Source organism: Microchirus variegatus (assembly GCF_963457635.1).
Source record: "Microchirus variegatus genome assembly, chromosome: 5".
In the NCBI taxonomy this organism is placed as follows: domain Eukaryota; kingdom Metazoa; phylum Chordata; class Actinopteri; order Pleuronectiformes; family Soleidae; genus Microchirus; species Microchirus variegatus.
In genome coordinates, this window is record NC_139806.1 from 37,035,962 (window position 1) to 37,063,698 (window position 27,737).

Below are 27,737 nucleotides of genomic sequence, written 5' to 3' on the forward strand. Positions count from 1 at the left end.
AAGTGAAAGCAAAGAGGCAGCATCAGTCTGCTCGGTGATGCAGCTTCAGGAAAATGCATTTACGTGCTGCAGTGATTGAGACATCATCATTAGTCCTTTTTCTGCAGAGGCTTGAGTTTTTTCGTTTTCGGATTCCATTTAAAGTAACCAGGAACAGCACGAGAAGCAACAGTTTCATTCTAATTTAAAGGACGAGAGAGAGCCTGCATTATTTTACACAACATTTCCCCACAGGATGAAAGACTCACCAGACTTGACTTTGTCTGACAAAGTCTCCTTTCACAGCAGCACAAGTGAATGACATGATGTGTACAGCTGCCACCCGCGTGTCACTGCCAATATCAATGCAGCCTTTGTGTCTATGTCCTAGTTGTCGAGTTTTGGAGTCAAGACGTTGACTTATGAGGGTTTTTCATTTGTTTTCACCACAGTTGTGTTGTTCTCTGCATCTCCATGAAACCATTCTCTTCACCCTAAAAACACATCTGCTATTACCACATCTTTGTGACATCACACACACACACACACACACACATGCATATTCAGTGAGTGTACAGAAAAACACAAACATGTTACCTAAATGTGTCTTTCTCTCTCACACAAACACACACGCCTACACACATCCTCAGCTTTTTGTGAGCTTAGAGGACAAATGAGGTAGATCCTACAATACTCTGGCCAATGCGGAGGTGTCATCCTGCGATGCCAAGGCTGAAATCAATGTGAACATTATGCAAACGGCCCAATGAAGCAGAGCGGAGGGTCTGTACCCTCACGCTCATTTGCCAGTAAAAGGGAAGCTGTCCAAAGAGACGGAGGAGGGCGGCATCTTAAAATACTCCCTTTCTTTTGTTTTATAATCGAATGGAAAACAAACCCAAAATCTCCCACTTGCCAATCTGAGCCGCTGCTTCTTCACCATCAAAGACTCAAATGCCAGAGGCTTTTAGTTTGGATCCCCAAAGCAGTAATACAGTATGTTGGTTTCTGACAGGTGGTTTGGGTATTTAAACAAGACTGAAAAAAGTAGCTTTTATATTAAAGTGGACCTAGACCGGAAGTTCCAATTAAAACTGTTTTTTAGTGTGTATCTGCATCATTACCTTGTTTATGAAGCCCTGAAGGTTCTAAACAAACAGTTCAGCCACTGCTGAGAACACTGTGTTTTATTGTAATCTCAGGCTCAGTGAGATCTCTGAAAAAACCCGGTTCTCCTGAACAGCAGATCCTCCTGCTCCGGGCACTAGTCCGGGCACATCCGGTTGCGTACATTGAACCACAGAAGAAGAATAACGTCCTGTCAATGTTTTGATAATGAGTAGCAGTGCATCCCCGCTCTCAGGGGAGCTGCGCCTCTGAGAGCGGGGGTACTTCTGGGTACTGGCCAATCACAAGACTCTGTCTTCTGGGTGAGAGAGTTGAGTCTCTAATCTCGCGGCTGGGAAACATCGTCAGATAAGAGGATTTCTATCGGCTTGTTTACAGCAACTAGGAGGTTTTTGAGCATAAAAACAAGTTAATGTATGTAAGTAGACCTCCATAACTAACATATATGTGCAACAGGACCACTCTATGTGAGCTTTAAGTACATTTCAATGTACACAGGAATCGGGTTAATTAAGTTAATGGACAGGTTCATGGACCTCTTGTGTGTTTGAGGTCAACAATTAATTCATTCGTTTGTTCAGTTTAGGGCAATAAAAGTAAAGACTTGTGCCATGACATAAATGCACAGCACTTCCTCCGTTTTGATCAGTTCAGTACAAAACATGACCTACTTATACAAGCGTTATGTATGAAGTTCATTTTCTAGCTCAGTAAACACCAATCTGCTACAGACTCACAGTTTTGTGAATTTTGTTTAGTAAATTTTCGGGGTCCAGCAATGAGGATTCATACAGTGCATCACAATTGCACTAACAGATGCATGTTGGAGATTTTCACATTTACAAAGCTGTTGATTGGGTTCCTATAATGATTCAGTTCACTCCCACTCAGCTTTGTGGAAATAAGTGTTTGTTTGGGTACTGAATATTCACTGTATATTCAAATTTGCTCTGACAGGAGAAAATGTATGATAACATTAATCAGCGAGGCATTTTCTCAAGAGAGTGGTCGAGGTAGAGAAACCTTCATCTTTGCTCTGCAAGTTTTTCCAAACCCCTCACTGCTTTAATCATCAGCGCCTGCCTGCTTTAATTCAATAGTTACTGAGAAGAAGATATCTGATCCCATCAGTCCCAATCTCTCTGTGCTCGCTCTGCAGGGATCATATGCTGGAAGGAATGATGAGTTCAGTGATTTTAAAAAGCTTGACATTAACTGTGCTGATGTGCTGTGTAAGTTAATTTTCCAACATTGATCACTGAGTTTTGAAACTTTACTGTACTTTGACTGGAACCACTGGATGTATTCAGTTTTGTTTAGTTTACTTTGCTTTCAGAGTTGCCATTATTAGGGCTACCACAATTTGAATCGACTACTAAATTAATCCCTGACTATTTTAATTTGAATTGATTACTTGAAAAATGTGTATTATTTATTATGTTCCTTTATGACACCAACAAAGATATTTGTAGGTTGAAAGAAACACTAATGGACATTTGTTCTACACTTTTCTGCATTAAGTGGATGAAATGAGAATAATTCTTAGCTGCGTTAGTCATTGTCATAATAAACAAAATCAGGCAGCCAAAACAAGTGTGTCATTTAGATTAATGCTGCTTTGAAATGTTTACTATATTCCTGACTGTTATTCCTTACTGTTTATGACTGCATGTGGAAATATTCTCAAAGCTCACTCCACGTTGTGATGCACTTTGATCCTTTCTAACATAATTGAAGCTTTTCTCCAGGCCTTTACCTGTGTTTTTTTTTTACCTTATTTGTTTGTACTTTTTGGATGTCACTGTAATGCAGATGACAGAGTCCTCAACCACTTTCACAAAGGTGAAAGCGTATTTTATTGTCAGTCAACTCGTCAACACAGAGCACTCAGGACTTAAACGACTTAAATGTCAAGCATACTGTGTACTTGACTTCTCAAGTCAAGGATACGACCTCATTTGATGGCAGCATCAATGGCTGGTGTGAACGTTAACTGCAGCAGCTCCTCACAAACCAAGTCCACCACCTGTAAAGAAACAGAGGCAGCTCTATGGAACGCAAATAATGACTGGGTTTGCCTCAAAATAATAAGGTTGTCCGACGAGTGCAGGTTAGAGTTGCACTTTAGAAAGGACTTGCTGAGTGATTGAAAATAAAACCAAAGAGGGTGGCCTATTCACAATGCTGCATTTCCCGCTCCTGTCTGTTCATCTATTGAGACTGTTGGGCCTGTGCTTTTCCAGCTGGGCCATTAACAGGCCCTGTAAACACTATAGACTCTGTATATAAAAGGGACATAGTCTTTCAATTTGAAAATTGAAACCAAGGCTGGGTGTAGACGTTAGCCACCAGGGGCTGACTCCGCTTGTTGCAAACGCCAGTATATTTGAAAGGCCACCAAAACCAAATGACTAATTATAGTCTCTGGTAAAATACACACTTCTGTCAGCATCACCATCTTTACCACTTTTTTAGCGTTAAGACATTGTTTGTGATATAATGTGTGTAGATTCCTTGTGTGTCGGCTGCTGTTACATCCATGACAGCACCAAATGGGTCAGTCCAGACCAATCTGTCACAACAACTGACGCCAGAACAACTACGTGTCTGGGTGGAAGCAGAGGAGATAAAGTGCTGGATGTGTTTTGTTTCTTTTATATACAGCTCTCTGTGTATGCGTTTGGAGGCAGACAAGTGTGCACATGCCAGCTTTGCAGTTTTTTTTTTTGTGGTGGCAGAAGGTTTTGAAGGCAGACCATGCCAGGGGAGTGACCAACGTGCTGATGCCAGGGCTTTTAAAGTCTCAGCTCGGGCCGTTGTGTTCAGGCACCTGGGAGAACACCTGCCACAGCTATTAGTGAGCAGGCAAGCGTATAGAAGAATAAATGCGTAGGCAATCAGTGAAGAAAGAGAGCGAGGGAGAGGGAGGAGAGACAGGTAAGGAGAGCTGGGGATAAAGAGGTAGACAGGAGCCACAGAATGAGAGACAGGAAAGATAACGTGAAGAAAAGGAATGTGAAACACAGGCAGAGACTAAGAGAACAAGACAGAGAATCACACCTACGGAGCTGCGATGAAGACAAATGAGAAAGAGAGGAGTGAATATGAGGTGACAAGCTTTCACTCTGCTCAAGAAGTTTTCCTCGTAAACATCTGTGTCTATGAATTCACAGAAAATAATCTCGCCGGGGTTCAGTGCCTGCACACAACGAGTCTCTGGAGAGCGTTCAAAGCCTTCACTGACGCACCTGCAAACACCACCTCCCTGCTGTTGTGTTTTATAGGCGACAAGCACATTTGCAAAGTGTAGATGGTTTCAGTGTCCGAGTGAGTGATTATTTCTCTACTGCCTTGTGAAGAAAAAATAGACACTTTTAGAACTACGTTGAGAGTAAATGTTCACAATAAGTCAACTGGTCCCAGTACTTTATCCACAGGAGGAAACTATTAACAACTTTTACAAACATAATTTGCAATATTTTCCTGTGTTTATTTAAAGGTTAATCCAGGAGCATCACAACTTTTTATTTTGCTAGCTTTGGCAGCCATTTAAAGAGCGCTGAATCCAGCTCCACGGACCATAAAAGCCACACTTGCATTAACAGATTGGCATCAGCACTTTCATTCATGCATCACCATCAGTGGCTCATTCATCTGCCGTCGTCAGGCTGCCAGCTGAATTTTACTAGCAGTCATATTTATCCGAGTGCAGTGGGTGGCAGTTGTAAGGCATTACTCTGGTCACTCATGTTCATGTCTTTATCCCTTTTGTGCTACAGTTTTAAGTATCGTTGACTCAAATACGTTTACATACAGTATGCATGTGTCAATGGGATTGATGGACACTCTCAATCAAATCTAACTTGATAACAATGCACTGTAATTGCTCACAGAGTATTTACTAACAGCTCTATAAAGAAGTCTGACAGGTCATGAAATGTTAACAGACAGATCATCTGATTGGGTTGTAAACACTGACATTATTACCCATGGTAACTGTCTCCTGTAAACATCCATTACAGTTTAAAGAGAGACCTCGTGGCTCAACTTTCAGGGAAAGTACCCACTGTAAAGTCTATTTGACCTTCTGACCACTTGCAATCAAGCTTTGCTTTTTGCAAGTTTTATGATACTAAGGGCCAATTCCAATTTCTATCTTAACCCTCAAGCTCAACCCTTAATCTTAACTGACCCTCAAAACCAAGTGTTGAGGGTTATTTTGTCACTTAGAAATGGGACACCCCTTAAATGCAGATACGTCTTCAGACTGTAGGGGGCAGAATAACGCCAAAGCTGCGTCCGGTCTGTCAACTCCAAAAAAGAAGAAGAAGAAGAACACATTTACGTCACGATTATTTATATACTCATACAAATATTCAGCTGACAGTTACCACACACCACGACTTATTGAAAAGTCAAAGATCGTAAAATAAATGTTATGCAACAATGACCTGGGTTATGGGCTAACCCTCTATTAACAAAGAAAATACTTAATTTGTATTGGCGCCATCTTTGTTACGTGAAAACAGGCAATGCATTCTGGGTAGCCCTTGCTCCCAAGGGTGGTCTCGGAAAATCTCAATATTGAGGGCGATACAGCTCTTAAACTTGACCCTCAACTTAATTTTTCTGAGAATCGGGACAGCACTTGGACTAGAGGGAGAACATTTTTGAGATTGAGGATTAAGATTGAGGGTTAAGCAAGTAATTGGAATTCACCCAAAGTGATAGATCAGATGATGATGAGCCAGTCGGCCAAGGTCCAGTGTGTAGGAACTAGTGACATCTAATGGTGAGACTGTAGATTGTAACAAACAGATGCTCACCCCTCCGTTTCCCAAGTGTGTCAGGGAAGTACAGTGGCCATCGAATACCTGAAAGGATGTTGTTCTTCTTGGTTTACTCTAGCTTTGCCTTTAAAACACAAAAACGTACACTGTGACTGCTTTGATCATTCAAGCAGCCATGGGAACATGGCGGCACAAGATGGTGGCGTCTTGCGTAAATGCAAGACACTTGCAGCCTGCTGCTTCATAGTCTTAGAATTTGGCGTCCAGTTTTCTACATTCATTTTTAAACCCTTCACTCGCTCTCCCTGACTGTTTTGGAAGATGTAGTGCTGGTAGTAGGTCTGATTGCAATCCACCCACCAGCTCTGTCCTAGAAGTACCTTCCAACAGAGCTCTCTCTTGCTTCCTCCCTCTCTCGCTGTCTCTCTCCCTCACTGATGTGCTGGTCGGCATGAACTCCACCGCAATCAGAACAGCGGGGGGAAGGCGGTGGGAGGTTTGTGTGTGTGTGTGTGTGTGTGTGTGTGCGCTGAAATTCTCAAGTGTTCAGTGGGTGGGAGGGAACGGGGGGGGGGGGGGGGGGGTCTGAGGCAAAGGCTCTGTTTTTGTCATCTGTGTCATTCATGTTTATTTTTCTTTGTATCACGATGCAGATCTGCCAGATGTGCAGTATGTGCATTTCCACTGCTGTCAAGAAAAAAGGACATTTTGAAATAACAGGAACTTTTGATTGGCAAAGTTTTGTGGTGGAATTGAATGCACGCTTCTCCTCCTCCTTCCTTTTCTCTCACCTTCTTTTGTAGTCTGAAAGTAACATAGAACAGAACGCAGCCCTCGTTTCGGCTTTTTCCTCCATCCTCGTGTTGCCAGGTACTAACAGGAGATAGAATAGAGTATTGATTTGTCTCCCACTAAGACCACAGAGCTACAGAACTGTACTGGATGTCTCTGTTTTTTGGCTGGATGGCTTTTCTTTGTTGTGTGTCTGCGTCATGATAATCAGCATTGGCCTTGTTAGTCTGTATCAGTTACAACTGAGGTTTTGTTTTTTCCTTTGTCGGCTTGTTATACAAAGAAATGCACTGATACTTGAAGGCCATTTTGTCACACACACTCAAACAGTGACATAATTACTAAAAACTATGACGTGTACTCTTAAATCCGTTTACCCTTCTCACTCTTTTTGCCATATACACTCACAGGTGTGTAGTTATCTGACAGTGTCAAGGAATAAAAGGCACCTGCAGTATCTTTGGTGAAAAATGTAACTCATGTATGAACCACTTAGTCCTTACAGGGTCACAAATGTACTGTCCCCGTCTTTTATTGAGCCTCAGTACCAGCATTAGAGAAAATATGGAAGGTAATTAGTCGAGGAAAAAGACGATTATGTAGAAAGAGTAATATCACAACCTGATCTTTGCAGACAGAGACAAAATACATGCGTTTTGTATCCAAGCAGCTAAAAGAATCGCACGTTTTGTAAATTGAAACACACATTCTTATAGCATAGGTTTAAAGAAAGAAATAATCTGCCATTCTGCAGCAAAGTGTAGCTTCTTTGAAAAGGGACAGCAGCTGGAGTCAGTGTGGAATCACAGCAGTTGGTTGGAAAGATTCCATCCATCACAAAGCTGAAGTTGCAAGTTGATCTCAACCCACTCATGCAGGATATTCCTCTTCTCAGTGGTCTTTTCTTACGCTCAATAAGTTCCAAACACTTTTTCCCAAAATGTTAAAATTCATTGAGAATTATCTTCTACAAGCCACTCGAAGAGCTAGAACTAGTGAATAGTTTACCAGTCATTGGTTTAATGGCTTAAACACATTAAGAAGGAAATTGGGATTAGCAGTTTCAGGTTTACGTGAACCCAGAATGTCCCAAAAGACAGTTTTCTTTCTCATTCTGTACATAATCTGCGAAAAACAATTCACTACATAGGCTAATTCCAGCAAACAAACAAAACATTATTTCAAGATGTTTGGTATTCTAACCCAGACAGCAAAACAAATATTTAAAATAAATACAGCCTGCAGAGCTAGGAAAAAAGTTTTGCTTGTATCAGAAGGAAAATAATTGAAACTGAATGAAGGGACCTGTAATAACAAAGCAGCACACACATATTCAAGGTGAACTTACACTCAACAAATATTGCATTTTTGTAAGAGAAGGTTAATAAAAGGAAGAAAACAAACACAGTAAACAAATATATCATTTGAATGTTTCTTAATAACAGATGTGAATTCTCCTCTTACTGATGTGTGCAAATGTGAAAAAGTAAAGGCAGCAGATGGGAGGAGGTGGAGGAAGAGGGGGAGGAAGAGGTGGAGGAAGAGGGGGAGGAGAGAGGTATTTGTCAGGCCATCAGATTACCTTTGCATAGATAACAACGGTGGAATGTAAACACCATATTATTGTCTGGATCTCCACATAATCTGTCTCCATCCATCCAACGGACTTAACACTTCACCATCTCACCTCTATCAATTCTACATTCTTAAAGTCTACTGGAAAAGAAAATCACAAGGCATCCATCTACAAGACTGTTGTTGTAGAGCTGCAGTTGTGCTTCTGGCCATGTTCCCCCCATGTTCTCCATCGTGTGGAACAATCAGTCTGTACATTAATATGCAGACTTTTACTCCATAAGTACAACTCGAGAGTTGTGTGTGCTCATTTCAGCTCTGCAGACAATAATAAATGTGCTTGGCAACGCTGCTCATTTATCCACATCAGTGTCTCGTGTAGCTGTAAAGCCAAGATGTTTTCAGATGGGACTGGAAAACGTGCAGGAGGAGTTCATACTGTTAATCTTGACTTTCCAATTTTGTTTCCTTCGGATCCAAAATACACAGCATCCGCCATATCATGTAGGTTTGCTGATGTTGAGCTGCAGTCTTTCACAGTTTCCCTCTGATTGGTTTGCCCTTTTTCTAAATACATGAGGTTACTGAGGTTATAGAAGGGTAAATATAGACTTTTTTGTAGCTCATAAGGGAATAAACAAAATGAAGAGCCATTAGTCCTTATATGAAGGGACTCAAAGTGGGCTCTTGTTATTTTCCAGGCTGAAACTTGAGGTCACTACTAATTTGTTGTGTCTTTATTTTCCATGTGGGGGGGGGGGGGGGGGGGGGAGAGGGCTTCTTGTCACTGAGAAAATGCCAGAAGTTCTGAAGCACGAGTGATCCCCCGTGTGTCAGTGTCCTGGGATTTGTCCTTGACGTGGTGTTTGTGTTTGGGTTGTTTGACGTGAGCTGTGGTCTCTGGCTCCCGCAGCCAGCTGATGATGAGAAGCCCCCAGGTGATTGACCCGCTGGGCGACATGATGGTCTGTCAGGCTGGGATGTGGGATACAGGCTAACTGTGAGGTTTCACTCTGACACCTGTCTTTTTAGCTCACAGAGAAGAATATTATTTTTCTCCTTGCAGTTGTGATTTTGTAAGTGGGTATAAATTATATTATGTCTGTGCATATATCACATAGAAAATTATTTTTGAAATTTACTCTCATTTATGTCCCACACAACCAACCTATTACTTGGTGAAATAAGATGGTATTGCCAAATAATTACCGTCCTATTACAAAATGATCAATATATTATTAGCTTATTGGTACTGTTCTGTAATTTAAAGTCACTTTCAGTGATGACGAAAGAGGGGAATGGAGCTCCTGAATTAGAATAACATCATATTTAATGTAGTCATTCATTCTCATCCTTTAGATCCAAAGCCAACATTAGAAGTACCAAAAACTCTGAATGCTTTGTGCTAAAACTTGACAGTAGTGAACAGTCTGTGTCATAAACAGTATGTCACTGAAATGACAGTTACAGCTGGATGAAGGCAGCTGGTTTGTCTGTTTGCTGTTGCTTGATCCCAATGTGTATCACGTCCTTCTGGTTGATCACAGCCAGGGGAGCAGCGCTGACCTCAAGGGTCAATGGGTGAACTGCCACTGTTTTCTCATTTAAACAGGAAATGCCTTGTATCATCAACATCCCAGAACACGAGTAGAGAAAATAAATGCAGCTGCCATCGAGGTGTTTTTGCTGGACGCTTGATATTCCCTTGGGGCAAGAGGAATCAGCATGTGGTTAATCTGACGACAGACTGACCTTTTCTCATGCCGGTCGTATTTGCAGGAGTAATTCAGGGTCTTCCATGATCTCACATCAACATTATGCATGTCACATATAGCTACAGTCACACTGCTAAAGGGCAGAGTAGATTCACAGAGAAAGTCAGGGTTTGAAATGATTGAAAGGCCAAAGCACAGACATTAAACTGACCCCTCTCAGATATTCATACCCGTATCATGCTCCACTCTCTTGCCCTGACTTTGATGAGTCATAGCTGATTTCATTCACACTCTTCATTAATTTCTGTGCCGCAATTTGGCCAGAGATTTAATTATTGATGCGGTCTTTGTCAGAATGGACGGATATTCTCTGAGCCGCAGAGATGAGAGCAAGAGGGAGCTTTACTCTGTAATGCGCTGCATCTCAGTCTGCAAGCTGGCAGAGAATAACTATCACTCCTGGTGCTTTTCCATTATACAATTCTATTTCTATTCTTTTTTTTGCTTTTCCATTACGTGATACCAGGTGCTTTTTTTTTGGTACTTGCTCTGGCGAGGTTTCAGGCAAGCTGAGACGATACTATGTGTGACATGTGATATGTGACGCCAACAGACGTGCCGGATACTGATTGGTCAGAGTGTTATCATTGAAAGAGTCATGAGCGCGATGTTCGATTCAAGAACCAAACCCACCATTTTTAAAAACCGGCAATAGCTTTACAGTGAGATGCCTGATGGCTACTGCGTGACTGCTGTCCGCAAAAATACGCTGTGGTCTGTCGATGAGGAGCAGTCGTTCCTGTGGTTGGTGGCTGACAAGAGGATCCAGCATGTTTGTGTATAAAACAACGTCACGGCAGTTATGTAGTTTTGCACAGCCGTGCTATGACTAACCCGCCACATTGAGGAGGTAGTACTGGAAAACATGCTGATACCCAAACCGAGTAGAGTCGAGTGGTGCTAGTGCTTGTAGCGCTAACTGTATGGAGATACGCCATATGTTTGTGTGTGATGGTGGTCGTGCACTGCAAGTATGCATAGATGAGCACTGATTTAATTTCCCACACTAGCATGTTATTATGTTTGCTGCAAGAGAGAAATATGACATGCAATGCATCAGGTTCAAATGAGAACTGCCATCAGTCACTCAATGCTCTCTTATTGGCATCTATACCTATATTCAAAAAGGTTAATAAAACATTAAATTAATAGGTGGATTTTTCTCTACCAAAAATAATAACCTGATTACACAATGGCAGTCTGACACCTCATTACATCCAGCTGCAGAGAATAATCTCTCTGATAGACATGCACATAGATACACATAGTGTATTTTGCCTGGTTAACCTGGGGAAACATAACATGTTCGCTGTCTACATGTCAGCGGGTTTTACATCCATCCTCTGCTGGTAATTACACAGAATAATGATGTATGGGTAAATGACATGTACGAGAATGGAAACAGATATTATGGATTATTTAAAACATTTTAATTGGTCAAATTATTTTGCAATTAACTGACTGGTCGTATTCAGAAATGTTATCAAACTTTTTAATTGGCATCATCCTCATACATTATGAGAATGTACCTGAACACACCATCTTATTACAAACAGTGGTAAACTGTCTGCAAACCTGCCCATAAGATATGCTATCTATGTGCATGAGCAAAAATAACTGAGTATTCTTGTAATCCATACATACAAATGCAAAGACAAAAGGAAAACAATGATTGAAGTATTTGAGTGTCAAACCTTTTAATTTTCCATTTGTAGCGTTTTTGCTTTAATAATAATAAGCTCACAAATACGAGCCCCATGTAAACACTCCATAGTTTGCCCATTTGACTACATTACCTGCATCTTTGTCTGTATGAGTGGGTGCAAACAGTACAGTAAGTGTCTGTGGATGAGACGGAGTAATCCACCGTGCTGGTTGACTGGTCACAGAGAGATGGTCTGTTTTCACCTGCCATCTTCCCTAATGTGGAATTACAGTGAGTGAGTGGGAGGCAGCAGCAGGCTGAGTGGGCAAACAAATGCAGACTGTTAGGGTAGGATGTATTCAACCTAACATTAGAGGGGGAAACAGCTTCCTGTTCCTATCTGTCAGTACGCATATGTTTGTTGTTGTAAGACACCCACAACTGTGACTGTAAAACTGTGACTTCTCAGATTCTGCTCCTTCCAACATTTGCAATTATAAAGAACTCCACTTTCTTGGTTGGGCTAAAATCCGTTCAGTTCTTCAGCTTTGAACATCACATTACTCAGTTTGTTTACTCGGCCATGGCGGCAGGAAAGGATTCTGAAAAAATGAATGATGCCAATGGCAGTTTGAAGTCAGAGTGTGCTGCACAGTCTAAATCCATAGAGATCGAGCAATATATCTCAGAACCTGACCGACTGAATATGTTTGACCCCATAATGCCCCCGAATCGCTTATCATGAGAATGGGAACAGCCAGAAAAGACATTATTTCAGACCTGCAGTATTCTAACATCTCCCTCTTTCTACTGCGGAGAATATCGCAATAACATCATATACAATTAAAAAGATATGTTAGTTGGCATTGGAACCTATGATATGAAGTGATCACTACACAAACCGACGTTTTTTCGATGTCTAACGATCTTTGGTGACCTGGTAAAATTCTCTCCTGTTTGCTTTTCACAAAATGGTTTGGCATCACATTGCAGCTATCCACCATCTTCATCTTTTTATTAAAAACTGCCGGTGAAGAGATGAGTTGCCTGACATATTAACTGATATACAAGCTGCTAGTAACATATGTCTGGATTTGCCAAAATTGCTTTGTTTTGGTTCCAACCACTACATGACAGGATTGTGTCATGTCAGCTCTATAGTCCTTTATTCATGATTATAGTATAACGATGTAATAAAAGTAGGATATTTTTTAGTTCACTATAGATCACTGAGGATAGTACATCCTTAAAAGATGTTCTATGACAGACTCATTTTACATTTTATATTGATTGTTTAAAATGTAAGTATGACTCTTTATCAGAGGTGGACAGTTATTTTGCCCAAGGGGGAATTTGATCTCTTAGCAGTAAATTGTATTGTTTTGGTGTAAATTAGGCACCATACACACACAATAAAGAAAATTAAGATAAATGCAAATTTTATTCAATTATAACTAAATATCAAATCACTACACTATATCATGAATACTATTACACTAAACTACTATAGTGTAGTGTTGTGAATAAATTGTCTGACACAACCTCAACAATAACAATAAACACACAAAGGACTAAGTAGCAGCACTTGTTGATGCCAGAGGTCAGAGGAGAATAACCAGACTGGTGCAAAGTGATAAAAAAAGCAACAATAATAACTCTCAACAGTGACTCAAGTAACCATAATTACTTGTTACGACTGAGGTGTGCACAAAACTATCCCCGAATGCACAACACATTGAACATTGAAGCAGATGGGCAACAGCAGCAAAAGAGCATGCAGGTGCCATCACTCCTTCTGTTTTAATAGGTGTGCTGTGCACCTAATTAAGTGGCCAGTGAGTGCATACAAATTACCAAATAAGAAAATAAATCAGTCACTAGTAGCATGATGGTGCAAGTTAAATGCCCCAAGCTTAGACTGTTGGTATTGCTATCTTTGCACACGTGCTGTATATCTCCAAGGTAAACAGGCTAAACCTGCACATACACAGACAGATGACAGGTTCAAAGCACCTCCACTGTGTAATTTCCTTGGCGGACACACAATCTAAGTAACAGATCAGTGGTTGCCAACGGGAATAGAATATATCAAAGGATCCTCTTATGGAGAATTTGATCATCGTAGAAACGTTTTGATGCTGATTTAGAAGATGGGATTGGAGAAGATTTCCCCATCAGAAGAATTATTCAATTAATAACAGGGAGGTGAAATCATTAGCTGCTATAGGGACACGTTTTGGTGTGTGAATCTGGGTTGTGAAATGATTCCTCAGGAATGCATCATACTGTGTCCTGCCTTTGTGGAAAAATGAAACATTTTCAGTAGGGTCAGCCACACTTAAATATACATTGAACTGACTTCTGTGACTTAAAAGTGCACTGGGTATACAGTGTTTATGTAAATGCTGCTTTTCATGCTTGAAGTTGAAGCTGAAGTGGCACAAGTTCATGTAAAGGATCATTTACGTGGCTGAAAGAGTGTCTCCTGCTGCTGGCAGTCTGTGCTGCTGTCTGCACACATAACTGTTCTCCTTGACAATGTGAACATTTAGTGAGAACACCCTGAAATTGTGTTTGCTGGAGTGAGTCAGGTCAATCCACAGGACTGGGACTTCATCCAATACAGACATCCCCCCCACCCCCCCCACTAAATGTTTTATTTAGTGTCAACTCTACAAAGATTGTATTTCCAGTACTATATGTCAGTGTCCCTTTCTGTTTCATTAAAGCGCTGACATCAACATTGTCCACGTGTGAAATGCTAATAGAAAACACATACTGTAAATTTGGATTAGTTTTGATATGAATGTAATGCACTCTGTGTGTAAAGCACACTGAAGTGCTATATACATTACCTTTTATTATTATTATTACTGCAGCTCATTATGTAAATAAACAGCAGTCTGCAGTTAAAGAATGCAATCAGAGAAGTGAATTCAAGCAGAGGTGTGCAAAGAAAATGGTTCATATACAGTTCAGTGAGATTTGGCCTTTGCATCACAGATTTCAGGTTCTGCTGTCACAGTTTGAAACTACATGCTGGGGTTTACTAACCATGCTAATGCTAACCAAGCCTGAACAATCACACTGATGCTTAGTACCGAAGGACGGATATTTCCAATGACATTCTTGATGACGCTGCAATTTTAGCTCCCAAGCAAACATGCAACCCCTCAGCAGATTTTCAAGATCTCTGCAAAATTCTGCCCAAACGTTAAGATCTGGAAGGTCACTGCTCATCCAACGATGAGGTGAAGTGAGATCGCAAAAATATTTACACACCAGTGATTTCAGAGAAGTAGGAGGGAGTCCAAATGTGTGTCGCCCAAATCAGCATTTGCCATGTTTACTATTAGTTGGGGGCAGCTTCAGGTTAGCGGGAGGAGGTAACGTCTAGTGGTGCTACAATGGCAGCACGTCACATTGTGGGCGTGGTTAAATCCAAAGGTTGAGATTTTGGCGTCGTTTTGATCAATATTCAATGAGATTGTGACATCCCTATTACCTAAGGTGTTTTTGTGTGAAAATTGAGGCACCAGGATTACACAGGTGCCATGGATGCCACAGAAAAGCTTCCTTTACTTCCCTATTAGATATATATTTTTTTATAATGTTTCATATTTTATTAATATTGTGGTAGTGACCAATAAAACAGATTCCAATATAAAAATGCCTTTAGCAACTGCATTAAACAACAAGTCAATGTTTGTGTTGCACTCATGCACTGGGTGATGAATTAATAATGTACACGTGCACTGCAATGGATTTACCAAGGTAACTGTACACTGTGTTAACAAGTATTGCCCTATATTATATCCAATATATTTACAGTGGATCATAATATAGCTCACAGTTAAATAAACTCATCTACTGCCAACTTAACACTAATATTTACAGGATGCTTCTTCCTCCGCTTGCACATCACTGATTAGCATTTCAGGCTCTTTTGTATGCAGGTCACACAAGTCATGTTTTTGCCCCTGGGCTGGAGACAGTCATAGCCATAGGCATAAAGCTGAGACAACATACATAATGCACATCCATTAAGCTACAAATTTAAGGTTGAGTTTCCTGTAATTCAAACCACCATCACTATCATCCACTATCATTGTCATTTTGTCCAAAGCAGAAGGTTGTGTGATTTTTATAAAATGGCTGCAGAGAATAATTATATGGAGCCAAAGTGATGGAGCAGTGACTTTGCCTGTGTTTTAAAATAGCATTTCAAATCACATTGCATACGAGTCACTGACACATACACTGTAATGATCTCAATTATATTGGAAATCTGTAATAAAATGTTCCAATATGAGTTTTCTGGCTGAGGCTGAACAATCATTTTCAAATCAAAATTGCCGTATGAAACAATGTCAGCACTAAATTGCAAAGGATGTAACTTAATTGTTCTATTTTTTAAGTTGTTTGTTGTGTTTTGCCAAATTTATTAAATAAAATGCACACATGTTGTACACATTTGATATATTTAACTTATCCTGGCATTAGAGTACAGTAGTTCATATTTTGATTCACAGATAATATCTCACAGACACACAGAATTAGAAAGGAAATTGCAAACAAATTGCAATATAGACAGAAACATTGCAATGACATATTTTCTCCAAATTGTTCAGCCCTATTTCCAGCATCACAATATTTACACAAGTATATAACAAGTGTAAGATGCATCATCACAGCAGAGTTTACTCCACCACCTCCAACTGAGCGCCAGTTTGTGCCAAAATCTGCCATATTGTCAAGTTGTGACTTTACAGTATGTGATATCTAAAAGTGAAACATTGATATAGTGTTGGATGTGGGCTAGAGTGTGAGATGCTTTGAAGTGAGTGCACCTTAGGTAGGTGGGTGGGTGGGTGAGAATGCAGAAAAAAAGGTTGAACAGCAGATCGTCCTGCTCTGGGTACATCCGGTTGCGTACATTGAACCACAGAAGAAGAATAACGTCCGTTGTAGAGGTGTTTCACGAGCGACAGTGTCTTCTGACTCTGGGTCTGACGAAGGGACTGAGGCGGGGAGTTGTGACGAAGCTATTTTTAAACATTTGATAATGAGTAGCAGTGCATCCACCGTTCCAGAGGGGGGAGCTGTGCTTCTGAAGGCTGGTCTGCTAATTACGTCACTTCCAGGTATTGGCCAATCACAAGACAGTTGGGAAAGCTCTCGCTGGCTGGCCAATCACAACACAGTCTGTCTTCTGTTGGGTGAAGAAGACAGACTGTGACAGTCTGAATCAGTGCGGCTGACAAGAGCTTCAGTAAGGAGAGATTTCTAACTGCTCATTTACAGCAACTAGGAGGTTTTTGACCTCCATAACTCACATATATGTGCGATAGGACCACTCTATGGGCGCTTTAAAAGAATGAAGTCAAGAGAAATATTTCCAGGAGATGACTTCCCTAAATACTTTCTAAGTTCTAAATGTTCATTATTGATCCTTACAGAGCTATAACCCTCAGAGTATGCCGGCAGAATGGACTATTACAGAGTTCAATGCTGGACATACAAATCAACATTTTTAGAGCTTTAATCATGTATATGTTGCTTGTCACACAACCGAATAATATCACTTTATTTCCCATTTCCTAGTGCATTCTAGAGGTTGCTTGCTATGCCGTCAAATCTACTTTGAGATGTTATCACTCATCTTGCACATGGGGAAGTTGCATCCAATCAAGAGGTGTATGATTGTTTCAATGTCCTGCCCCACCCCACCATGACCTACAATTCAGATATATTAATTCCATCGCGGGGATGAGCCTGCGTCGCTCATGGTCTCTCCCTCCTCTGCTGCTCCGCCGCCGTGGCCTCATTTCAGAAAATGTCTTTATCACCATCATCATATTCCTCAGAAGCGTCAATCTGTCACAACAGAGAGCGAGCTGCCTTTTCTGTTAATCTACAATATGTCATCGTTGTAATGCGCGTTCAGTGGCGTTTGGCTACTCAATATGGCCACAGAACTGGATATGCATTACATAAATATGTGGAGCCATGTCATGAGGACTTTAGTGAATATATGTTGCTCATAATAGGCTATAGTTTGGATGTTGAAATTATTAGTCTCCATATTCAAAGAATAGTCCAATTTACACACACACACACACACATACTGGTTTATATGTTTCCTGGGGACCAACTTTTTAATCAGCACTTGTGGGGACCACCCTTTCTAGAGGTCTTAGAGGTGTGAAAACAATGAGTACTTGCTGTATACTGAGGACTTGGTTGCTGACAAAGTGAGGACCAGAATTTCCACTTTATAAATCAACACAATTACAAATATCTACTTCATGAATGACATCTACAAAGAACTACTGGTTGCAGAACCATAAAATGTCTGCAGGTGGAGCCCCAGAGCAAAAGAGCTGGAAAACTTTTTTTTGTTTTTGTTTTTTTGGTCCAAAATTTGACAAAAATGTCATACTATACTATGTCGTCCAAAATTTGAAAAAATCGTTGACAAAAAAGTTTTGGTCCAAAATTTGACAGAAACATCATACTATACTATGTTGACCAAAATTTCCCAAAAAAAAATTCCAAAATTTTTGGTCCCAAATTTGACAAAAATGTCATACTAAACTATGTCGTCTAAACATTTTTTTTTTTACAAATTGAGTATAGCATGCTATAGCAACCTAAGGAAGTGAATTCATTGAAAACAAAGTGAGGACCGGCCAAAATATCCTCACTCCGTAAAAATTACCTCACTTTGTTTGTTAAACACCCTCACTGGGCCTCAGTATGCCACAAGTACAAGAACACACACACACACACACACACACACACACACACATAGAGAGTGAAACATACTCTATATCTTTAATACAGTTAGGTCAAATTCCACTGCACAGGTATAACAACTCTTCACTGTCCAAAGTGCCTGCTCCTATTCAAACAACCATTACTCTCTTGACATTCTTATTTACAATATTCATGAGTTATAATTAGTTGTCACACATGATGTTAGTGGTTTGTCAGTGAGAGGAAACCTTATCAACACAGCACCACATTTCAGGAACATGCATTTGCTGCCTTCACTGCTCACTTTACTTCATTAGTGTTTCCTGCTCTCCATCTCTCTCTCTCTCTCTCTCTCTCTCTCTCTCTCTCTCTCTCTCTCTCTCTTTCCATTTCTCATGGAAATAGAATTCATTTTCGAGGCTCGGTCGCAATCTTTCTTCACTAAAAAGTGATGAATCCTCATTCCTGCTGTACTAATTGTGTTTCTGGAAATGTATGCACACCCACCCACCCAAAAGAGATGCCTGCGGCGAGATATTCTTGTGCATGAGGAGCGCTGAAACTGAGAGAGATTAGATGTCAGGTTTGGAGGGTGTGTGCTGCACATGGTTGTTGCCTTGTTAATAGATGGAAATGAACTCTAACATACATCTGTGGCTACAGGCACAAACAATAACAGGCTCTGTGGCCTTGGGCTTTATTCAAGCATGTAAAATGTTTGGAACTCATCTCAGTCAGACTTTTTAATTGTCTGGTATTTTGTGCTTTTGGGGCCATTGTTATTATTACTCTTAATACATTTCCAGTTAATCTGCAATTTTAATACTGTATTGTATTGTGTATTGACTGTCACAAAAACTACAGTATTCATTGTTTATTCCTCTCATTACAAGCACATCTAGGGACTGTGTAAATTGTAGAAATACTGACTGTGATATGGTGCCAAAAAACCTCTTAACCCTCATTACAACTTCTCCATCAAATTACAGTCGTTGTTCTAATGTCCACCGGATAGAAAGCAGATTATGTTTGAACAGTCAGTGGCTCAGGAATGTTTCCAACATGTTTGGGGGTGTTTGACAACTATTTTTAAGCAAATGAGTGAATCTGAAACTAGGTGCAACAGGCTGTCCTGTCTTTATTTTTCTGTCAGTAGCCTTTTTAAGAGAAGTGACAAACAAAAACAAATGTGGATGATACAGGATAAAAAACCTTGTCCTGTAATCATAGAGCACAAAAGCAAACTTGATTGAAGTGCTTAATATGCCAGTGTTTGCTGAATGTAAAAGTGAACTGAACTTGAATCAGTGATGTTTATTGTGAATGTAAGATGACTTAAAAGGAACAATTTGGCACATCTGTTGGTTAGGTTGTGGTCATTTCCAGTGAACTATAAATGCTCCGTCCTTCTCACACAGTTTGCTGCTTTTATTCAGGCCATTCATGGTTTAGTACAGAAAGAAGGTATTTGAAAGACAGAGAGAGGATGTGGAGGCAAAATCTGTATTCTAACAGACGCCGTGTGAGTGTGGCTTTGTTCCAAAGTGGTGTGAAGAAGAAGAAGAGATGGACGGGGAAAGGAGGGGAGGAGGAGGAGGAGGAGGAGAGGAGGAGGAGGAGGAGAGGAGGAGAGGAGGCACTTTTTGGTGAAGGTCAGCGGGTTAAGCCGAGAGGAATCCTTGGAGACGGGGTCTTGCCAAAAAGATGGTAATGCCCCAAGCAATGATTCATTGCGATGGCATCCGTGTGTGTGTGTGTGTGTGTGTGTGTGTGTGTGTGTGTGTGTGTGTGTGTGTGTGTGTGTGTGTGTGTGTGTGTGTGTGTGTGTGTGTGTGTGTGTTTACAATGACGTCATCTCATCAGTCCCTGGGCTGTCAGGGTCTGACAGACAGTGTCTGTGGAGGAGCAGCGTTTTCATTTCAACAGGCAGGATGATTGACTGCCAACAGAGGGGGTGGAGCTGCTCTCTGAGTGGCAGGTGTCATGCTGTTCACTGTGCTCATGGGAAGTGGATTTGCGGATTATTGACTGTCTGAGCAGTGTTTGCCGAGCTCTACCACGACTAGCTGAGCTCCTGTAGAGCACATTAACTACTCTATAGTATTTTTTTTATTTACTTTTTGTTCGGCGTCTGTAGCTCAAGTTTCATTGTAATCACAGTGTACTTTATATAGCTGTATATACGGCCTCTCTCTCCAGTGCTGTCTGAAGCAGGTTAATTGAAGGGGGTCTGATGTGGGAGGTAGGGAGAGGAGCTGTAACTATCAATATGGACCAGAACCTACTTACTGTTGCTGTACCAGCTGCAGGAGCTAAACATAGCTTTATAGCACTAATGAAACTGTCTTATTCTCAATCTCTAACCTGTTCTTACATAAGGTTGTAGCTTGTAAAGTTTTATTTGGTTTTTAATGTGTGGCTGAGCCTGGTTGCTTGAATCAACATTTCTACATAAATAAGTGTGTACATGTCTTATAATTATTATTATTATTATTATATTACAAATAATTATTATTATTGGACACTGTAGCACCTTCCAGCACTTTTGCTCAGCCAACAGCTGTCCTGTCCCCAGCTTTCTCACCATCCTTGTTTTTAAATGAAGAAACAGTGTTTATAACTACGTTGTTGAACCTCTAGCAGCAAATAACCAGATATTTCCCTACATTTGCTTCTTTAGAGACACATAATGTAACACATAGATAAGTTTTAAGGCGCCTTGTTCTTGTTATTCTAACTTGTTTATACTTGTATTCCTTGAAAGTTGGACCTGTGCTTCACTGCCATCTTATTTTTGAGAAACTGTTTTTCACCAGTATTCAAAGGACCCTAGAATAGAATAATCTGGCGTGAGAGGGATTCAGCCATTGGAGCATGTGTTGCTCTGGGATAGAAGAACATTTTATGCATTTGAAGGAGCCCTTGAAATTAGACCAGTGCCAGTTATGACACTTTCATTTGTACAATCATTGCTGAAGTGCGACATGATCTGTGAAATCAATCATCTCATTATACTCAGTGAATACCAAGTAGATTTGCATTCTGCCCTGAGGATCTGAAAGTTGAAAGGTGACGGACTGATAAAAAAAATTGTATTTTGTTAGCTGGAACTTCTTGGGGCTATGCAGTTTTTATTTTTGGTAACGCTTTCTTTTACAGTCCCCTAATTACCTGGTATTTACCTGGTAAATTCATGGTAACACTAAAGTGTTGCTAGGTAATTACCAAGGGTAATAAGATAAGTAAATACAGTGAAACCGTTGCCAAAATACTGGGTAATGCACGGTAATGTACTCGGTAAGTAAAGTAAAACTGTACTGTAAAAGAAAGCCAAGCTTGTTTCCATGTAATTACACACATTTTTAGGGTTAGGTTTGTTAGATTACCCCTTGGGTAAATAGCTAGTAATTAGGGGACTGTAGGTACCTGCTTATTACCAGTTTATAACCCAATAATACACTTACATTTACCATAGTTTTGCCATAGTTTAGCTGTACATACCTTCTTATTAACAGCAATAATAACACGCTATAATTAACTATATAGTTACCAGGTAAATGCCCAGTATTTTGGCAACAGTTTCACTGTATTTACTTTCTTATTACCATTGGTAATTACCTAGTAACACTTTGGTGTTACCATGAATTTACCAGGTAAATACCTGGTAATTAGGGGACTGTAAAAGAAAGCGTTACCTTATTTTTTGTTACAGATTAGCTGTGGGTGGTGGTTTTTTTCATTATTATTATTTCCATGGAGTTTATGGTTTGTTTGAGTTCTCCATTTGGCTCATGTATTACTGACCCAGTTTAGTACTGACTGTTGTTTGGCCTCAGTTGGCACAGACTCGTGCTGAACGTTGGGTCTCAACTTTGTCCCACTGCCCAATATTGTGGGGAGAACAGTTTGAAAGATCTAGATAATTATCAGCAACTGTTTTGTCACGTGCATGACAATAATCCACCTTAGAGCGGAAAGAAAATAAAGAAAGAACAACATGACAAAGTAAAAGTAGGAAGACTGGTGTCATATAATAAAGTAATAGCAGACTCTTTTAAAAACGTATACTTGGGTAACAGGATCACTGAAGGGGGGGGAGAGTAAAATGAGGCCACTGACACACAGCGGGGTTCCCCTGGCACCTTACATATCATGCCAGAAAAGGGGGAGATCAATCCTCTTAACCAGAGCCAGAGTTGCTCTGTTCACCAGGCAGCATGTGTGCACATGCATCAGTGTGTTTGCAGTGCAGTCGTGCAGCGCTGCTGCTGCCTGCATCTATAATTAAGCCCAAGACACAACCATCAACAGGAGTTGGCCGGTAATAGTGAAGGGGGGGGGGGGGGGGGGGAGGGGGGGGGGAAGGGGGGGGGGCAGGAGTGGAGGCGAGTGCTGCAAACTTTCAGATGTAGAGCGGGAATAAAAGAAGGGAGAGGGTGGAGAGAAATCTATTTACATGCTAATGCCATCCTCAGCCCTTCAACTGCCTCGTTGGGTACCTTGCCCATTACCCTCGAATAAGCTCTTGGCTGCTAAAGTGGTCGCCATGTTTACACAATAAACAAACAGCAATGAGGTTTGAGTCTTTTCATGCATTTTTTTTTTGTGATTGCCTACATAACTAGCAACAGTTGTTGCAAAACTGTTTTGTAGTATGTGAAGGACTCAGCTGACTGCTTTTCTGGCTTCTGGACTTTTTGTTTTTGTTTTTGTTTCCTAGGCAACAGAATGGGCACCGGACGAGGAAACCAGGAGATCCTGTCAGAGCAAAGGCAAAACAGAGGTAACCTCGATTTCGCCCCCAATTACAGCACTTCATGTCAGCACTGCCTGGCTCACAGAGAAGCCATCTTGATATCTTCTGGGTTTTGTGGTCAGGTCCTTATGTGCCCTGTGGGAGGGCTCTGTACAACAAGCATTTTAGACACTTCAATCCTTGAGTTGTTTTCTTTCCTTAGAGAGAGAACGAGGGCAACAGGAAGGGAAGAGAAATATGCAAAACAGCTTAGAGCGAGAGAGCGATTTACACAAAAGAACTTTATTTCAAATATGTCTGATAACCAGTTACATAAACAGTTCCAGTCCCATGTGAATTATTTTTGAGAAATGATTGCAACATGTGTTTTTTTTTTTTTATCCAATTGTCCCGATCGACCAAAAGTGTGATACAAAATACACAAAACTGAAAATGTGTCCTCTTTGAAACCAGTCCCTGCAATTACTGCAGTTTTTCTTCACAAACAAAGGAGTACAATTCACACAAAAAAAATGATACAGAAAAGTCCAAATAAATCAATGTCAAACATTTGTTCAAATATACTTGGCATTTTTCCCCGACACATTTCTGATGTACTGTAGAGCATCTGTCAATGACAGAAATACGCTTCCATTCATATTTTTGAACAATAGACTTACAAGAGGGAAAAAAAGAGTCTTTTTTAGTAAACGTTGAAAAGTATTTATTTAACCACCTAGTGTGTAAAAAAACATGTCTTTGAAAGGCTTCCTTCTACTTCTCTGCAGATTGAGTGTCAGAACTACATCAGAGTTCTGCTTGTGAACAAGACCGAGGTCATGACCTGTGGAACCAATGCTTTCCAGCCACTGTGTATTACTCGAGAGGTAAGGATAAATGTGTGATTGCTGTCACAAATCAGTGAAAAAACCTGTAAGCCTGCCTTGTTACTTCCCTTCCCCTGCACGTCTTTTTTCCTCCATGTCACGACCTTTTCATCCTGCACAGGTGGGCAACATGAGCAGCGTGCTTGAGCGGGTGAACGGTGTGGCGCGATGTCCATATGATCCTCGTCACAATTCCACTGCAGTGGTGACAGAGAGCGGAGAGCTGTTCGCCGCCACCGTCATCGACTTCTCCGGCCGTGACCCCGTCATATACCGCAGCCTTGGTGGGATGCCACCTCTTCGTACAGCCCAGTACAACTCAAAATGGCTCAATGGTACAGTAACGCGGCGATAAATGCCACATGTACATTTTCTGTGAGTTAATTTGAGCATCATTTATTTCTTTGTCTCTTTTTCTGTGCTGCAGAACAATGATTCATTTCATTATGACAAAAGGAGGCTTAATGTTGTCAATGAGCAGATGCTATTGCAACCCTTTCAAAAAACTAATGGTCACATTAACATTTGAACCAACAAATGTAATTTTTGCTTCATACTTGAGCACATTTTTTTGATAAAGTGTTGATTTGGAGCATTTAGAGTCCTGTGAACTGAGCATAAGGAGTGATGAAATATTGGTGAGAGTTAAAACATTGAGTGTTTTTTTTTTTCTTAGGATCAGTATCTTGGGGGTCGTACATATGTTCCCCGGGTCCTGTGTTCCCCGTTTTTCCCAAAAAAGGTCCACTTTGTATGTGACAGGGGAACATAGGACCCTGGGAACATAGATACGGTCCCGTATCTTGTCTCTAGTTCATATCTACAGTCCCCGAAGTGACATGAGAAAAAAAAGATGAAAAAAAATATATATATATTGAAATCTCGAGTTTCCCCCCCCAAATTTTTTTTTTTTTTTTTCAAATTTTTTTGAAAAAAGAAAAAAATAAATAATTTTTTTAAATTTTTTTTCATCATCTTTTGGAAACCCGAGATCTCGAGTTTCAAAGTCAAGATCTAGTTTCCAAAAAAAAATAAAAAAAATAATTTTCCATTTTTTGGGGGGGGAACTCGAGATTTCAACTTTGAAAGTCGAGATTTCATTTTTTTTTTTTCGTCTTTTTTTTTTTTATCATGTCACTTCGGGGGCTCCGTACATATCAGCTGTAAAAAAAAAAAAAAATTAAACGAATAGGATTAGGATTAGTAATCTCATCATGTCTCAACTGAGCACCAGGTGAAATTACTCGTCTCTGAAAATGCCTGTTACTTAAAGCATTTTCCTCGGCCTGGCTGCTGCAGCAGCTCAAGTCTGCACTTTTGCATCCAATATAATCATCTCTTTTGTTAGAGCCAAGCTAGATCAATTTGACATGGTTGTTTTTCAAAGGATTAGAAAGACTGTTTGGAAATGAAGGTGTGTATAGAACACACAGTACAGGTTAGACAGAGGAATGGTGGGATTCATTTAATGGCGAGGAACATGAAATGCTGGTGTCGGTGTCAATAATCTCCCTGCTGCTGACACTGTGCCTTTATATTTGACCGTACTGCAGGTGAAAATCCGTTCTCACACATTCTGACGTCTGCAGAAATATTGATGGACTTTCCGCTCGAGGCTGTGGAAATCCTTTGATATGCAGAAAAGCTTAGATTATTTGATTTATTGAGCTATATGGAGCAGTGGAATGAAACAGATTATCTGCATAACAGATGATGTTAAGTGAGAGGGGCATATTTTAAGATCAGGGTAATTTTATGTGAAGACAAATAGCGTTAAATGCAGTTGTGTAACAAGGATAGACACTCAAACTTGAGCCATAGTCATATTTTTCTATATTATCATTTAATTTGTTCTAAATTAATCCTAGACGACAATCATTCAAGAAAAATACCTTTTTCTGCTTTGTTCGATATTGAATTGTTCCTTACTTTCCTGTTATATGACGAATGCATTAATCAGTAACAATCAGCTCTAAATGTGTCTCTGTATAATTCAGACCTCAGCTGTATGATGATGAGAAGTAGTTGGCGAAAGAGTTGGACTTTATAGGGAGTTTGCTTGAATAAAGGAAAATGGAGAGGCAGGAGTGAATGGAAAGAAAAGGTAGAAGGTGGAAGTGCCAAGGTGTACGATGTGTGATGACGCCAGTTATGGGGCAGAGGAGACGATGAGAGGATGAGAGGGAAGTGGAGAAGATAGACTGAAGATTCAGTGAGAAATGTAATTATTCCTCTCAGCAGGGAGAGGGTGAAATTACAGCGTGCTGCATGTTTCCTACCAGAGGGGGACTCTTGACGCTTGTGTCTGCGCGTGACTTACTGTATGTGGTGACTGTATGCAAAATATCTGTGCCTCTGTGTGTGTGTGTTCAAACACTGTGTGTGTGTGTTCAAACACTGTGTGTGTGCGGCGCTGCTCTGTAACACAAACATACACACACACACACACACACACATAGTGCTGCAAAAGGAAGGAAGATGAGTGGCAAAGTCGATTGTGTCCTCATCAGCATAATCATAAGTGGCTGCACACACAGAAACACACAAAACACACATTGCAGTCCACTCCAGCTACATAGCTGCACACACACACACACACACACACACACACACACACAAACACACACACACACACACTCACACCTGCCATCACAAAGCGTGCTTCCCTTCATGGCTGATTGTGCTAAGGATATGACTCTATGTTCCTGCTGGATTTGGAGTGTGAATGAAAATCTAATTTCCAGCCCTAAGCCTCACAGTTGAGGAGAACTGGAGACAGGGAGGAGGTTCTGGATCTAATTAATCTGTTCCCTAATTGGATTGGGGTCCTGCCAGGTGCTGACCAACTGTTTTCCCATCATGCATCTGAATGACATGAATCTCAATTCATATTTCTGTTATTTGTGCTCAGTTTTTTAATGTAAAAAAAAACAACAACAAACAAACAAAACACAGTGTTTTGGAATAAGAAGAATATCACACCAACATAACACGTGTGTGTGTGTGTGTGTGAGCTGACTGGTGTGTTGAAACTGGCAGGGAAATGAAGAGATGAAAGGATCTTTCTGAGAAAACAAAAACACATCTTGTTGTTCAGGGGTTTACACATGAATGAAAAATGCAATTCTAAATATTATGTTCAATTTCTACCAACAGATCCTGTTATCCTGCACACTTGTACTATGGTGTTGTGGTCCAGCATACAAATAAAAATAGTCTAAATATGATGTCTTTCTGCAGCAGCTCAATAACATTTGCTATTTTCTTATTCCACGACAGTAGACGTTATCCACTTCAGTCTGCACATATTAAGAGTAAAAACACAGCAGCAAATACATTACCATTAGATTAAATTAAACAAAACAATAAAAAATAAATAAATACAAATGTGGCAAAGCCTGCAAGCTGAACTGTAGTAAATATTAACTACACATCCATCTCTCTCTGTCATTCCATTAGTCGCCTCGTTCCAGCTTCACCGTCTGTTCTGTAGCTCCACCACCACTCCAGCATCACCTGTAGGCTCTGAAAGGTGGTTTAAGATCTCATCGCTCACCCCCCTCATATATAATGCAAAGCTCAAAACACGAGTTGTCTTCACTCCGACCAGACCCAATCGATCCATCACACACTATACTGATCCCTGAGCACAAACGGATCATTCTAACATCC

General features: G+C 40.5%; 1 protein-coding gene across 1 annotated transcript in view; it reads left to right on the forward strand.

Annotated features, from left to right (window-relative positions):
- The window catches only part of sema5ba (sema domain, seven thrombospondin repeats (type 1 and type 1-like), transmembrane domain (TM) and short cytoplasmic domain, (semaphorin) 5Ba), a gene marked incomplete at its 3' end in the record, with an annotated part of 98,202 nt that overhangs the window by 21,027 nt on the left and 49,438 nt on the right, over positions 1-27,737 (forward strand). The window contains exons 4-6 of the mRNA XM_083889415.1: positions 23,164-23,226; positions 23,967-24,065; positions 24,187-24,400. Of these exons, the coding sequence (XP_083745541.1) occupies positions 23,164-23,226; positions 23,967-24,065; positions 24,187-24,400 (376 nt within the window). The remainder of the gene's footprint in view (positions 1-23,163; positions 23,227-23,966; positions 24,066-24,186; positions 24,401-27,737) is intronic.